Here is a 14,601-nt window from a genome sequence, read left to right as displayed (position 1 = left end):
CGAACACGTGTTCCCGCCTTCCGCCATTCAAATACAAACCACATGATGGCGTCACCAGCGAGAACTTACAATCGCCCATAAACAAAGCAAGCACGGCTGGGAAAGATTGCGGCACAGGATCCGGCTCAAATTAAGCGCTGCTTTTATCAGTAACAGATTCATTCATGTACTTTACTACAGTAAAACACTATATAGTATTTATTACAATTTTTTATGTGGGCACTTATATTTAAAATGTGTGAAGGTGACTTTGTCTTTTAGTCACAATTAGAGAGTTTTATGTTGTATATCGGTTGTTTGTGCTCTGCAGATGATGATTTCTCTCTAATGAAAGGGGATGTGGCGATTAGTGGATGCTGCTGTTATTGTCCTCTAGATGGCAGTAGTGCTGAGCACACAGTTAGCAGAGGCATTATCCGAGTAAAAGCTCAGAGCAAGGAAAACTCGTGTGGAGGTTCAGTGCTGAAGAAATCACGACAACACACTCCAGCTTTTATATTGAACCTTCTGCTGCCAGACTGTTTATCTGACGGACACTTCAGCTGCTTGCCTTTATTCAGTATATATTGGGGCTCAACTGTAAATTCCTCGACAGAAGCGATCAGGAACACTGCACTTTATTTCAGCTGCTATTTCATACACAAACAGGTATGATTCTGTGCTTATTTATGATTCTGTCCTTAATTATGTTACTTTTCTTCTTTAACAGTTCATATTTTTAGAGGGTATCGCACAAAAGCAAGATAAAGGGAGTAAGATGCAAATTTCACGCTCTCCTGACTGAATTATAACCCTGACTCCTTTATAAGCAAGTAAAAAATGAAGCTAAACTATATTAAGTTACTAAAGATTTATTCTTTGTCTTTATTACTGTACTCGTAGTTCAAACTCGCCCATTTAGAAGCAAAAACTTTAATAATAAAGTAAACACAGAAGTTTTTTTTTTTTTTATTATTATTAACAAGAACCAGCATGTACAGTTACAGTTGTTTTGTTATACAATACAATCACTTTACATTTCTTAACAAGAATGAAATAAGTGAAAAAAACAAAGAAGAGAAAAAAAGAAAAAAAAGAAAAAAAAAACAGAGGAGAGGGTACATAATTATCAAATTACATACAAATATGTTTCGCACATTTTATAATTTTAGTGATTTACAAGGGTTAGTAATGCACTTTTTTTTTCACAGGAAATGCATATATACAAACATTTTATGTAAAAATGTTAAAGGAGGAGCATATATTAATTGTTTTAATTGCTTTTCTATTTTGAGACTTGGAAATCACTTTTATATACATTTGAATCTCTTTTTCTAACACCATGAAGAGAGGTTTGCTTTTGGAAAACTTGGATTTATGTATGTGAAATTTACATAATAATAAAATTAAATTTATAATAAAACCAGCATCTTTTAAAGAGCGATCCTTAACATAAAAACCCAAAATCACATGTTTATAAGATAAGGAAAAGGTTTTTAAGATATTATGGGCAATAAAAGCTTCAACATTGATCCATAATAGTCGAGTATATTGGCAAGACCAAAATAAATGTGAAATAGTTTCATTAAAGCTTTCGCAAAAACAGCATTCTAACTCAATATCAATTTTAAATTTTTGTAGAAATAATTTTGTGGGATAAACTCTATGAAGTAATTTAAATGATATTTCTTTAGCCTTATTTGTGATAAAAAATTTTTGAGGTAATGACCAAACTTGAGTCCAGTTTATGTTATTAAAGATATTGTTCCAGTAAAAAATAACATACGGTATAGACATATTTTCTTTTAAGATTAAAGATCTAATTTTGTGATTATTAGGCTTAAATCCAGAGAAACAGATAAACCCAACCGAGGTTTGTTCAGGTTTAGGAGGACAAACAGTAAGTGCTGATGTACATACACTGCCTTTATACAGCATATGTATACCAGTGGGTATTGCCCCGGTTAGAATAGTAAATTCCTGTAATGTAACAGGAATTTTGTATCGTGCCATAAATTCTGTAAATGTTAATAAATTTCCGGCATTATCAAATAATTGGTTAACTAATAATAGTCCATTGTTAAACCAATTGTTAAAGAATAGTGACTTATTTCTATACATGATATTGGCATTATTCCAAATAAGAAAACTATGTGGGGAGAAGTTGTGTTTATAAATAAGCCTCCATGTTGTAAGCACTTGTTGATGAAATTTAGACAGTTTGATTGGGAGTTTTTCAATTTTGTAATTACACATTAAAAGAAATTCTAAACCACCCATATGAGAGAAAATGAAACGGGGGATAATATTCCAGATAGAAGAACTATTTATAAGAAATTGTCTTATCCAATTAATTTTAAAATTACCATTAAGTGAGTTAAAATCAATAAAATTTAAGCCGCCTTTGTCATAAGAATTCAGCATTACTGATTTTTTAATATAATGAATTTTGTTTTTCCAAAGAAATTTTGTCAACATTCCGTCAATTAGTTTGTTTGTGTGCTTATCAACTGAAATAGACTGAGCTGTATATGACAATCTAGAAATACCTTCTGCTTTAGTGAGCAGAACTCTGCCTTTGATTGATAGATCTCTTTGTAGCCAATGGTTCATCATCTTTTTCGTTTTTTCAATAATTGGTAGAAAATTGGAAATACATCTACTTTTATCGTCCTTAATTATTTTAATTCCCAAATATGTCACACTCTCTCTCACAGGGATGTTACAAATTAGAGATTCTGAACAATTACCCACTGGTAATAATTCACATTTATTTATGTTAAGGCAGAGACCTGAGGCTTTAGAAAAGGGTTCAAGAATTTCTATTGCTGTAGCAATCTGTGAGGCATCCTTCAGAAACAAAACAGTATCATCCGCTAACTGGCTTATTACCACTTCAGTGTTTTCAATAGATATTCCTTTTAAGGAGCTTTCTCTAATATGTATATTTAGAAGTTCAGTAGCTATCAAAAACAGGTACGGGGATATTGGGCATCCCTGCCCAACTCCTCGTCTCAAAGAAAATCTAGGAGAGGTGCCGCTGCTGAGTCTAATAGAACTATTGCAATTAGTGTAAAGCATTTTAATAGATCTACAGAAGAAATTTCCAAATCCTACCCTACTAAGAGTTTGTAACAAAAATTCATGTTCTAAAGAATCAAAAGCTTTATAGTAGTCAAGAAAAAGTATAAAGTTGTCATTAGAGAAGTAATGTGAATAATCTAGAATATCTAATACTAAACGTATGTTATTAAAAATGTGTCTTTTTTGCAAAAATCCAGATTGACATTCATCAATTAAATTGTTCAAAGTACATTTTACTCTTTTGGATAAAACTAATGCAATAATTTTATAATCATTGTTCAGCAAGGTAATTGGTCGCCAATTATCAATTAATAAGTGATCTTTATTTGGTTTTGGTATTAAAGTTATTAGTCCTTGACATAAGGTTGGAGGAAGGAAGGATCTATCTATGCTCTCATTAAAGACCTCAAGCAAAAAAGGAGTTAAAAGTTTCTCAAATGTTCTATAAAACTCAGCAGAGAGTCCGTCCGTTCCAGGAGACTTGTTGCTTTTCAGTGATTTAATGGCATCCGTAACTTCTTGTAAACTAAGAGGGGCTTCACATATATTAAACTCATCATCACTAATCTGTTTTATGTTATGTAGCGATTTAAAGAATTCTGTAGTAGATTGTTGAGAAAATTTAGAAGAATACAAGTTACTGTAAAATTCAGAACAATAGTTTGCAACAATTTTTGCATTCTCCACAATATTACCATCAATCCTCAATTGCTCAATATAATTATATTTAGCTTGTTGCCTCTCAAGTCTAAAGAAATACGCAGAGCTCATTTCACCCTCTTCAAGCCATTTCCTTCGAGACCTTATAAAAGCTCCTTCTGCCTTTTGTTTGTAAAATTCTTCTAATTTAATCTTTTGTTCAGTAAGTTCTGCTTTTTCAGATTCTGATAATTCTTCTATTGTTTTGGATGATAAAGTGGATATTTTTAAAATAATACTATCTTCTTCAGCTCTTCTCTTTTTTGCCAATTCACTACAGTATTTCCTAAAAAATTTTCCCGCTTCAAATTTGAGAAGTTCCCAATTATTACAATATTTTTTTTCAACTTTTGCTTTATTCCAGTAAGTCAAAATAATTTTTTTCTATTCCAGTAATAACTTCCTTATGTTTAAGAACTGAATTATTTAATTTCCAGTAACCAGATTTTTGAGTTAAATTACTAAAGTTTCTAAAGGGAATCATAATCGAAATAGCTGCATGATCTGAGAACGGAGATGGTATTATGTCAGTAACAATGTTATCCAAGTCATTGGAAGTAAGCCAATAATCAATCCTAGATTGAGAAGATAAAGATTTGTTACTCCAAGTAAAGCATTCTTGTGTTGGATGAGATTTTCTCCATGGATCAAACAAGGAAAATTGTTCTATAAAAGCCATAATATAATCTGAATTAGGAATTCCAGTTTGATGAGGCCATCTATCTAAACTATTATCTAGGACAACATTGAAATCACCACCAAAGATTAGAGCAGAGTTAGGAAAAATGGTTAACATTTGAATCACCTGCTTGCCTAATCTATTGAAGAGAGCTTTATTTTCTTTTTGTAAGTTAAAACCATATACATTAACTATAATATAAGTTTCATTTAAAATCTCAGTGGCAAGTACAATGTAGTGCCCAAAAGCATCACAGATAGATCTTAAGATTTTTCCTTTAAATCTGTCCTTTAAAATACAAACCCCAGCAGATTTAGTAGTGCCATGGGAAAACCACAGATCTAGTCCCCACTGTGACCTCCAAAATTGTGCATCTTCAGTAACAGAGTGGCATTCTTGTAGAAAACAAAAATCTGCATTAAAGCGCTTCAAGTATAAGAAAATAGCTTTCCTCTTAGTGATATTGCGTAACCCTCTACAGTTAAGAGAAACAATAGATAAAGACATAGAACAAGAGTGAATATGAAACAAATAAAAAAATAAAACAGACCCAGAAGATTCCTATATGAATATATAGCAAATCTTAAGCAAACGCAGCAAAAATATCCCAGGATGAGAACAGCAATCCCTTTTTAACACGTATATTGGTTATACTAAAAATTTGTATAAGAGAAAAAAAATTAACAGGAGTCTTAGTCTCTACCACTTCTTTAGCCAACATAAACAAAAATAATGTTTTTTCTTTTTTTTATCTAAAGAGAGAGAAAAAAAAAGTTTTGTTTCTTTTATAAAAGTATTACATTAATCAATATGACTGGAGTCTGAATCCCTTTCATGTTATCGTTTCAAGTAATGAAAAGAAAATGTCTCCCTTTAAAGTTGAAAGAAAAATAAGCAAATATCGCATCTTCTCTGAAAGTTCAAATCACCAAAACTGAATTTGAGTAACTGTTTCTTTTCAGTCTATAGACCAAAAATATGGAAGAAAAGTATCTCAAATTTAAATCCAGAGAGAGACGGGAAAGGCGTTACTGTTCCTTGTGTAAATTAAAAAAAAATATTTAAACAGGTCTTATGTTCCAGTTTTTACAAAAATTAAAAGGAGAGTACTTTTGTACTGAAAGGGGATATTAGCATGCTTCTTTTTTCAGTTGCAGTTGCCACTTTTTCCTTTGTAATTTAGGATGAGGGCGAGATCTCAACGCCATCCACAAAGGCACGTCCACCGACAAAGAAAGCCTTTTTGTTTTCCTTACGAGCTTTTTCGACAGCGGGCCATAATTTCAGTCTTCGTTCTCTGTCAGCAGGGGACAGGTCCTCGGAGATCCTTAGCTTATTATCCTTTAGAAAGTCTGCATCTTTGGCGGCGCGCCAGACAGCATCCCTAAAAAAGCGTGAAGTAAATTGAAATATAATACCTTGAGGAGTGCTGCTTCCAGGTTTGTTACGGCCAAGACGGTGTGCGACGTCTACGACATCAGACAGCTTCTCTTTAAATTGCGGCAGGAGACGCTGACATACTTTAATGACCTCGAGACGAACATCTTCTCCGCTTCTTTCTTGAATCCCTTGAATCCTCAGATTCCACCTTCGGGAATAGCCTTCTAGCAACGTTAGACGTCTTTCTTGCTCTTCGATACATCTTTCAGCTTTTTTTAAGCCAACTTTCATGGCATTTACGTCCGTACAGATGAACTCGATCGTTTCCTTTAATTCCGCGATCTGCTTTGTATTGACGCCGACTTCGGATTTTATTTCATTTACTATCTGAGAATTTTTTTCCACCAGCTTCTCAAGTGTGTCTGACCTATTTTGCACGAGACGTGAAAGGTCCGAAATCTGGGAAAGGATGATCGTTGTATCTTTTTCCACACATCTGCGTTGTTTAGGGGCTGGTGATTCACAAGGAGTTTCTGGAAGAGATGGAAGTTCGACCTCCGCTGCCAGCATAAGTTCCTCAGAGTTAATATTCTGCTGAAGGTAGTCATGTAAATTGTCTGTAATCAATGCGTTAGAAGGGATTTTATCCAACGTTTCGGCCGTCGGCGAACTGCTATTTTGATTAGCCAAGTTAGCATGTGCTGTCTTTTCGGTCTTTCCAGCCTTTTTTCCTGCACTTTTTCTTTTCTCTGACCCTCCCATTGTCGTCTGTAACGGATCGCTATAATATCAGTTCAAGTTAACTATTAATATACACTTTGCGAAACGTTAAACAGGTCAGTTTAAGTAGTTAGGATTGCGGAGCTCAACGAAACGCGTGCGATCAAGGAGCCATCTTGAAAGCGTCCATCTCTCTTGCGTTATGTGCCTCTCAAGGTAAACACAGAAGTCTGGAGCTCCTCCACTGGACTCTTCTTCTGTAGATGTTTTGTGGTGAATCAGCATTAAAGGTGCTCTACTGTCACCTGCTGGACTGGGGTGTGAAGCACTGATGGGCATTTTAGTTCTGTAAGCTGGACTGTTCGTTTTCTCCTTTTCTTTTAGTATTTTTCTATTTTTCAGCATTCATTTGCTCTATTACTGCCGCTACACGAATGATTATTATCCGAAGACCTGAGGAGATTCTCTGCATGAAAGACTTGAGAATAGCAGATTAACACACAGCTGAATCTCCAATAATGTAGGGAATTAAATATAAAAGAAATGTGGATGATGTGTGGAGATGATTGAAAGGGGAACAACATAAGGTTCAGTTAATGAGGAAGGAGTATGTGCCAAAGTTTGCGTACTCTTCTGTTGCACACTTAAATGTAATTTTTAGGGCTGCAACTAACGATTATTTTAATAATCGACTGATCTGTCGATTATTTATTTATTTTTTTGGATTATTTGATGAAACAGATTTTTTTTTTAAGAAAATTATTAATTTCCAGCCCTTTATTCAAAAACAGAACTAAAATCTTTAAAAAGTGCACAAACATGTTGTTCTTGAACATCCTTGGGCTATTAAAATCATAATAATAACTAACTTAGTAGTTTTAGCCTGTTTTCAAACCAAATTTTTTGGTTTTCAAACCAAAAAAAAAAAAAAAAAATCAAGATACATACTAGACCAGGGGTCTCATACTCAAATTGGCGGGGCCACATCAGTGACTGACAATTCATATGAGGGCCGCTTTAACATTCAAGCACAGCAAAAAAAAATAAGTGTAAAACCTGATGTCACTGATGCACTCAGACATTCTTTTCCAGAGTTTATGCAGTCAAGCTCCTGACATATCGTCACCTTAGAATTATATGGTTCTGTCTGCGTTCTGAATAAGTTTGAGATACTGAGCTTCAAAGTTTTTGCATTCCATAGCAGACAGCATGTGTGTAACATTTGTTTTTAAATAAAAATTTAAACAACTTATCAAAAAACATCCCGTAATGTTAATAAGATGTTATTTAATAAGAATATATGTTAACTCAATTTTGACTAAAATGTCAGATAGAACCTTATAAATCTAAGGTGACGATATGAGCAAATGGCCCGCAAGCCGGCAGTTTGAGACCCCTGTACTAGACACATGAAACAGCAATAGCCCTATCATACACCCGGCGCAATGTGGTGCAAGGCGTGACGCAATTGTTGTTTGCTAGTTTCAGCTTGGCGCAAGAGTCGTTTTGACATTTTGCGCCACGCTGTTTAAATGGCAAATGCATTTGCACTCATATGTGCGCCCATAGGCGTTCTGGTCTAAAAAAGCAAGGGTGTTTTGGTGCGTTGCTATTTTGAGAAACTGTAATAGTCTGTTCTTTAGACCAGAACAAACTCGGTCTAAAGTCTGGCGCAAACGTGCGATTGCTTACACACTGCTTAATACACACAAGATTTAAAGCAATACCCAAATATCTTTACATATGAAAAATAATTAAAATTTTAAGGATATATATATATATATATATATATATATATATATATATATATATATATATATATATATATATATATATATATATATATATGATATAAATATAAAGTATTAAAATATTACAAAACATATTATTTTCTAGAGTACATAAATTTAAAAACCACTGCCTTCAGTTCATTCAATTTGCTTTTGTATAATGTTATTATTATTAGCAGCATTATTTATTATATCCATATTTATATTTGTTTTGTTAAAAACAAGCTTAGATTTGTCCACCTGTCAGGTTTTAGACCATATGGGGCACAGCATGTGTATTTGGATATAATTCAGTATTTTCACCACACTTCGCTATTATTGTTCATTTATTCGTTTGCTGGAAACTAAAAAAATCAGCTAAATACTCTTGTTTTAATAATAAAACAAAGATAATTTATTACTAAACATTGTGAGATGATGGTCGCGTGATTTTTAAAATGAGAGTATGCGTTGCGTATTTATGGTTATTGATCTTATCTACCCGCGACCCACACATAGTTGAACATTAAGTATAAATTAGTTGTGTTTCCTCTAGATGCTGCCAACTTAGTCAGGCAAAGTTTGTAGATTGCCTCATTAACGTCTTCAGGTTCTCGTTTTGCATTTGGTTTGAACCCAAAATATTGCCAAACAGGCGCTTTTGCATTGCGTTGTGACCCTTAATCGTCCGCCATCCTCTTTCTGTAAATTCGACTCCTCTCGTTCTCTTGTTGTGATAAATGAAATATGACGCATTGTAGCTATGTTCAGATGATAATTTTAGAGCATGCTCTCGTGTTAAGTAAATTATTTAGAATTATGTTTCCCATTTAATTCAAATAAATATTTAATAATAATAATAAAAAATGAATACTTAAAAAAAAAAAAACAAAAACAAATGTGGGGATGGTGTCACGGTGGAAAAGTGATGTCACCGGTGTTGCGTCTTAAAACCAATATCACCGTCAACACCGTCTATCGTGGCAAGCCTAGTTTCTGCTTAGCAGCAAATAAAACAAATCCTCCTTTATACTCAAAACCATAAAGCTTCCTATAAAAAAATAAATGTAATTATGTAGTAGGTAAACAAATAAAAAGAAAAGAACAATTTAGTTTGTATATGGAGCTCAGTTTCAATCTATTTTTAAGTATTTTTTATTTTCAGAAAGATGAGTGTCCACCTTTTCCTCATACAGCACAGATCCACTTGATTTGACTGTCACCTGCCATTTTAGTGGATCTGAAAGCAGGAATTATCTGGCTCAAATGGGCTTATGAAGGAATAATGTAACAGGGCTCTATTACATTTAACATTTTCTGAAAACCTGACATTTTCACTACCGATTGAGATTTCAGAGAAAAAAATACAGTGCTAGCAGCAAAAAAAAAAAAAAACAGGCTCAAACAGGTAGCATCCCACATCTTGTGCTTTATTCTTCTGTCACGATATATTACAGAAAATAGCTTAATCCGAGCATCAGAGAAAAAGAAAGTCACGCGCACATGCGCTTGTTACAGAAAGTTCACACATTCACGCACACATAGACGCAGACAACATTCACACCACACACACCCATAGACGCACACGCAAACGCTCTTAAAGGAGCCGCACCCCATTTTCACTCGTTACAGACACTTGTCAGATTTTATTTTAGAGAGCAGGCAGGAGGTTGACTGATTGTTTAAACAGCTGAAAAGCGCGTGTTGTACGGGCGTGACGTGGAGCCGATTCGTCAATCGCTGCACATCCAATCAGTCACTTAAGGGCGGGCCTTTCAGAGAAACTAGGAAATCTGTCAGTCGTTTTTATGTTAGCTGAGTATCTGTGTACAATCAAAGTGAGATATATGAAAAAATAATACGATTCCCTTCAAGTGAAACATGAGCACACATTGTTTTGCATCTTATAAACACAACCAAGCCTTAAAATTACATTGTGGACCACCCCTTTAAGGTCACTTTTCTTTAAAAATCAGCGATCTCCACTGGCTGAGTGATATCTGATATAAAGTGGGTCTCAGATTGTACAAGAAGCACTGCATTCAATTACATTTCCCCCCGTCATGTCTTTATAATATGAGCTTTTATTTTACCCCAGTATATTCAATGGAGCTTCTGCGCTAGCCTGCCGATTCTGACGGGCGCGTGCGAGTAAACGGCCTTTTGTCTCGTTTTGCGCTTAAACAACTAAGCGAATGCCAAAGTTTCTTTAACTGAATGCATTTTAATGACATTACAACATCGATGCTGTAAAAGGAACCATATAAAATGGAAAGAAATTTACAATAACAGGTCACCGGAAGTTTATCAGTATGGGAACAGCACTAGCTCGGCATATACCCTATTAAAAACATTGTAAATATAAGTAGTTTTCATCCGATTTTCTAAACTAGTAGTGTTTTGAAATTAGTGAACGCATAAAAATCGTGATAACCGTGATTATTCCTCAGACTATAATCGTACAATCAAAATCTATAATCGTTGCATCCTTAATCTTGGATGAGTAGGGTCACACAGATTTCTCTGCCTTCTCCGCTTTCCTCTTAGAGCTGTGATGCACTCCAGAATCTGACAGATTGATTAGCTGTGGGCTCTAGAACAGTCATCTGAAATGTTGTCCTACAGTGTTCTGCCTGGATTTCATCAATAGTCTTGCATTTACTAACACAGACTATAGTTGAAGTGTTTGGAAGTAATTCACATTTTCCTCCTGTAGAAAAACATCATAAGAACAGTGTTTAGTGGCTCAATGTGTTACAGCAGCTGTTGAAATTGAATGAATGAAGGAAAATAGTCTGGGCAAATATTCAATATTTATATAAAGAAGGTGACTGGAAGATCGGTGTACATTGCTGAAGACTGAAACAATCGTGATTTTATAGTTGTCTATCATTTTTTACATCACTTCTATAAAATGCTGTCTTCACTTTTATTTCAGGCCTGATTGAGGAGACACGCCATGTCAAAATGAGAGGAAGAACTCACTCACTGAAGAGAAAAGACAAAAAATGGGTCACCTGCACTCAGTGTGGAAAGAGTCTGGCAAACAAAAAGAATCTCAAGAGCCACATGCGGATCCACACTGGAGAGAAACCATTCACATGTTCTCAGTGTGGGAAGAGTTTCAGAGACTCATCAAACCTTAATAGACACATGTTGATCCACTCTGGAGAGAAAACACACTCATGTGATCAATGCGGAAAATCATTTCTGTTGGCTTCAGGCCTGAATGATCACCTTAGAGTTCATGCAACTGAGAAGCCTTCATGCTCTGTGTGTGGAAAGAGTTTTGCAAATGAAGTAAATTTAAGAAAACATCAGAAGATCCACACCGGTGTGAGAGAGTATGTGTGCTCTGAGTGTGAGAAGACCTTTATTACAGCTGCAGACTTAAAAAAACACCAGTTGATTCACACTGGAGAGAAACCGTACATGTGTTTATATTGCGGCAAGAGATTCAGTCAGTTAGGAGGCCAGAAAACACACGAGAGGATACACACTGGAGAGAAACCTTACAAGTGTTCACACTGTGACAAAAGATTCAATCAATTAGGAAGCCAGAAAACACACGAGAGGATTCACACTGGAGAGAAACCGTACAAGTGTTCACTCTGCAATGAAAGATTCTGTCATTTAATGAGCCTGAAAACACACGAGAGCAATCACAGTGGAGAGAAACCATACAAGTGTTCACACTGCGACAAGAGATTCAGACAGTCATCACAAATGAAATTGCATGAGAGGATTCACACTGGAGAGAAACCTTACAAGTGTTCACACTGCGACATGAGATTCAATCGGTTAGGAGGCCAGAAAAGACATGAGAGGATTCACACTGGAGAGAGACCGTACAAGTGTTCACACTGCGACAACAAATTCAGTCAGTTAAGAAGCCTGAAAACACATGAGAGGATTCATACTGGAGAGAAACAAGTGAGATTCAGTCAGTCAGAAACATTGAAATACACACAAGAGTGTCACGTCAGAGAGTAACCTTAACAGATATGCAAACTTGTATTATTGATGGGTCGTTCTGGAACAATTCTTTAATGTGAACTTGATATCAGGATCGTATGTAGGCAATAGTTAAAACAATATTTTCGTCTGAAAGAGCTCAACTCTTTCAGTATTCATAGCACCCAAATGTGTTAAACCCTGTCAATACACATTTAAAAGATATTGGAGAATGTTTTGTTCTTTAAGTTTAGGATAATTCATTAATATAGATCGATTAAAATATTCTACAATGGCAGTCCACAGAACCATTTGTGGCAAATGTAAGAAATTTCCAAATGAAATGCTGCTGAAAACACAGCAGAAATCTACCATTGATTTATTGTAGTTGTAGTTACACTGAGTGGTATGGTTTGGAACACTTTTATGGCTGTTTCCACTGTTAAAGGGTACCAAAAACCGAACCGTACCACTTTTTGGGTACCTTTTTGAAAGGTACAAAAGGGTACCAAAAAGCAGAGCTAGACACACAGCTGAAAGCTATTGGTTTACAGAGACACGTCACCAGCGCATACACAAGCAGAAGAATGTAAACAAAGGAACAGCCATTTTAAAAGCCGAGACATTACGCTGTTATAATATATACATATAATAACAAGCCATGGTCGACGCAAGCTCAAACAGACTATGTCGTCGTCTTGATGAACAGCCACAAAGCCAAGAAAAACAAAATGTGCTGTGTCCTGTTGTTTTATAAGCCCGTCTAAAGCATGAACGGTTTCACTTTCTCCAGAGAGTTCATGTAATGTAATGATCATTTATACACAAGTATTAAAGTGTATGAAGCATCTGTTTTGTGAGAAGTGCTTCTCATATGATATGTGAACGACCAGTACAGCCTTACTTTGACATTTCCTCGAGTGAAAATGACGTCGACTGAAACTTTCTTTCATACACCACGCCTATAGGTACCCTTCTGGCAGTGGAAACGCAAGCCTGATAAAGGTGACTCATACTGTACCACTCATTGGAAACGGGTCATAATAGACTGAGAGGGCTATAATCCAGAGGAACCCTCCTGGGTAAACCTGTCACCGGTTCGGTCCCAAAGACTCCCCTCACTCACCAGCAGAGGTCCTCCTCGCCTGAGTTTTGGATTAGCCCCAACTTCATGTCCCATATAAATACACGCTGGTTCGACTATTCAGTATAAAGGTTTGTTTTGCCTTGCAGCCATCTCTGAGCATTTATTTTCAGTGTTACTGTGTTTCTCTGTTGCCAACTTGGACTGAATTTTTGGGTTTTCGATCATTATCCAGCAAACAGTTTTGGGTTTAATAGACGTCTAATAGACATCTAAACGTAGACAGCTTGGCTAAAACAAGGCTAAACCTGGGCTGTTGGTGAAAATCTAGTAGGGATCTAAGAATAGCTCAAAACTAGACTAGTCTCCAAAAAGACAGATTAGACAGACTTTGTATTTGTAGTCAGTCATTTCTGTTTATTTGATGACTAGTCTAGTTTTGGATGTCTATTAGAATTTCACTGACAGCCCAAATGTAGCCTTGTTTTAGCCAAGACGACTATGTTTCTACATCTATTAGACATCTGTTATTCATTCATTAATTTTCTTTTCGTAGTTTTATTAATCAGAGGTTGCCACAGCGGAATAAATCGCCTTTTCCAGCATATGTTTTACGCAGTGGATGCCCTTCCAGCTACAACCCATCACTGGGGAACACCCATACATTCATTTACACACACATACACTATGGACAATTTTAGCTTACCCAATTCACCCGTAGCGCATGCCTTTGGACTTGTGACAAAAATATTCAATTAACTACCCAAGGACTTGAAAGTAGAAGGATAAACTGAGACCTCAGAGATCAAGACTAAATGATCAGAGTTTATAAAATGATTTGAACTTTCCATCGATAGTGTGAAGAGATTCAGTCAGTGAAAAAACTAAAAACACCATGAAAAAATTCAAACTGAGAGAAACTGCCGGGATAACACATTTAGCGAAACATTTACTTTTGTGGAAAGAGTGTTTATATCTGAACAATGATAAATACTGGTGTAGGAGATCATTGTCTGGTGAATATTTTGTATTATTAAAACTTTACTGTAAAAATTATTTGTATTAGTTAATCTGCCATTCACGAGTCTTTCATGGTGAGAAATCTCAGGTATTTTGATAACTATACATACAGAAGGTAATGTCCAAACACGCCTTTATATTAGTTCACATTGTTGTTGCAGATGAAATATAACACGGAAAACGTGATTTAAATATTTTCCAGTCGGCTAGATGTTAATTAATAGTCATTCAAA

The 14,601-nt window shown here is 35.4% G+C and overlaps 1 protein-coding gene across 3 annotated transcripts in view; it reads left to right on the top strand.

Moving 5' to 3' along the window:
• Positions 1-14,401, top strand: part of LOC110439329 (uncharacterized) — a 28,579-nt gene extending 14,178 nt beyond the window's left edge. The window contains exons 1-3 of one of the 3 annotated variants that reach the window (XM_068217938.2): positions 431-648; positions 11,249-12,243; positions 13,233-14,401. In XM_068217938.2, the coding sequence (XP_068074039.1) occupies positions 11,278-12,243; positions 13,233-13,316 (1,050 nt within the window). In that variant the 5' untranslated portion in view covers positions 431-648; positions 11,249-11,277 and the 3' untranslated portion in view covers positions 13,317-14,401. Of the gene's footprint in view, positions 1-430; positions 649-11,248; positions 12,488-13,232 lie in introns of those variants that run through there. The other 2 variants (XM_073944092.1, XM_021474878.3) reach the window with 2 other exon arrangements.
• Positions 14,402-14,601: the final 200 nt, after the last annotated feature.

This window comes from Danio rerio, chromosome 3 (assembly GCF_049306965.1).
Source record: "Danio rerio strain Tuebingen ecotype United States chromosome 3, GRCz12tu, whole genome shotgun sequence".
Taxonomy (NCBI): Eukaryota; Metazoa; Chordata; class Actinopteri; order Cypriniformes; family Danionidae; genus Danio; species Danio rerio.
The sequence above is the reverse complement of the archived record's forward strand: the minus strand, read 5'-3'. Positions and strand labels throughout refer to the sequence as shown.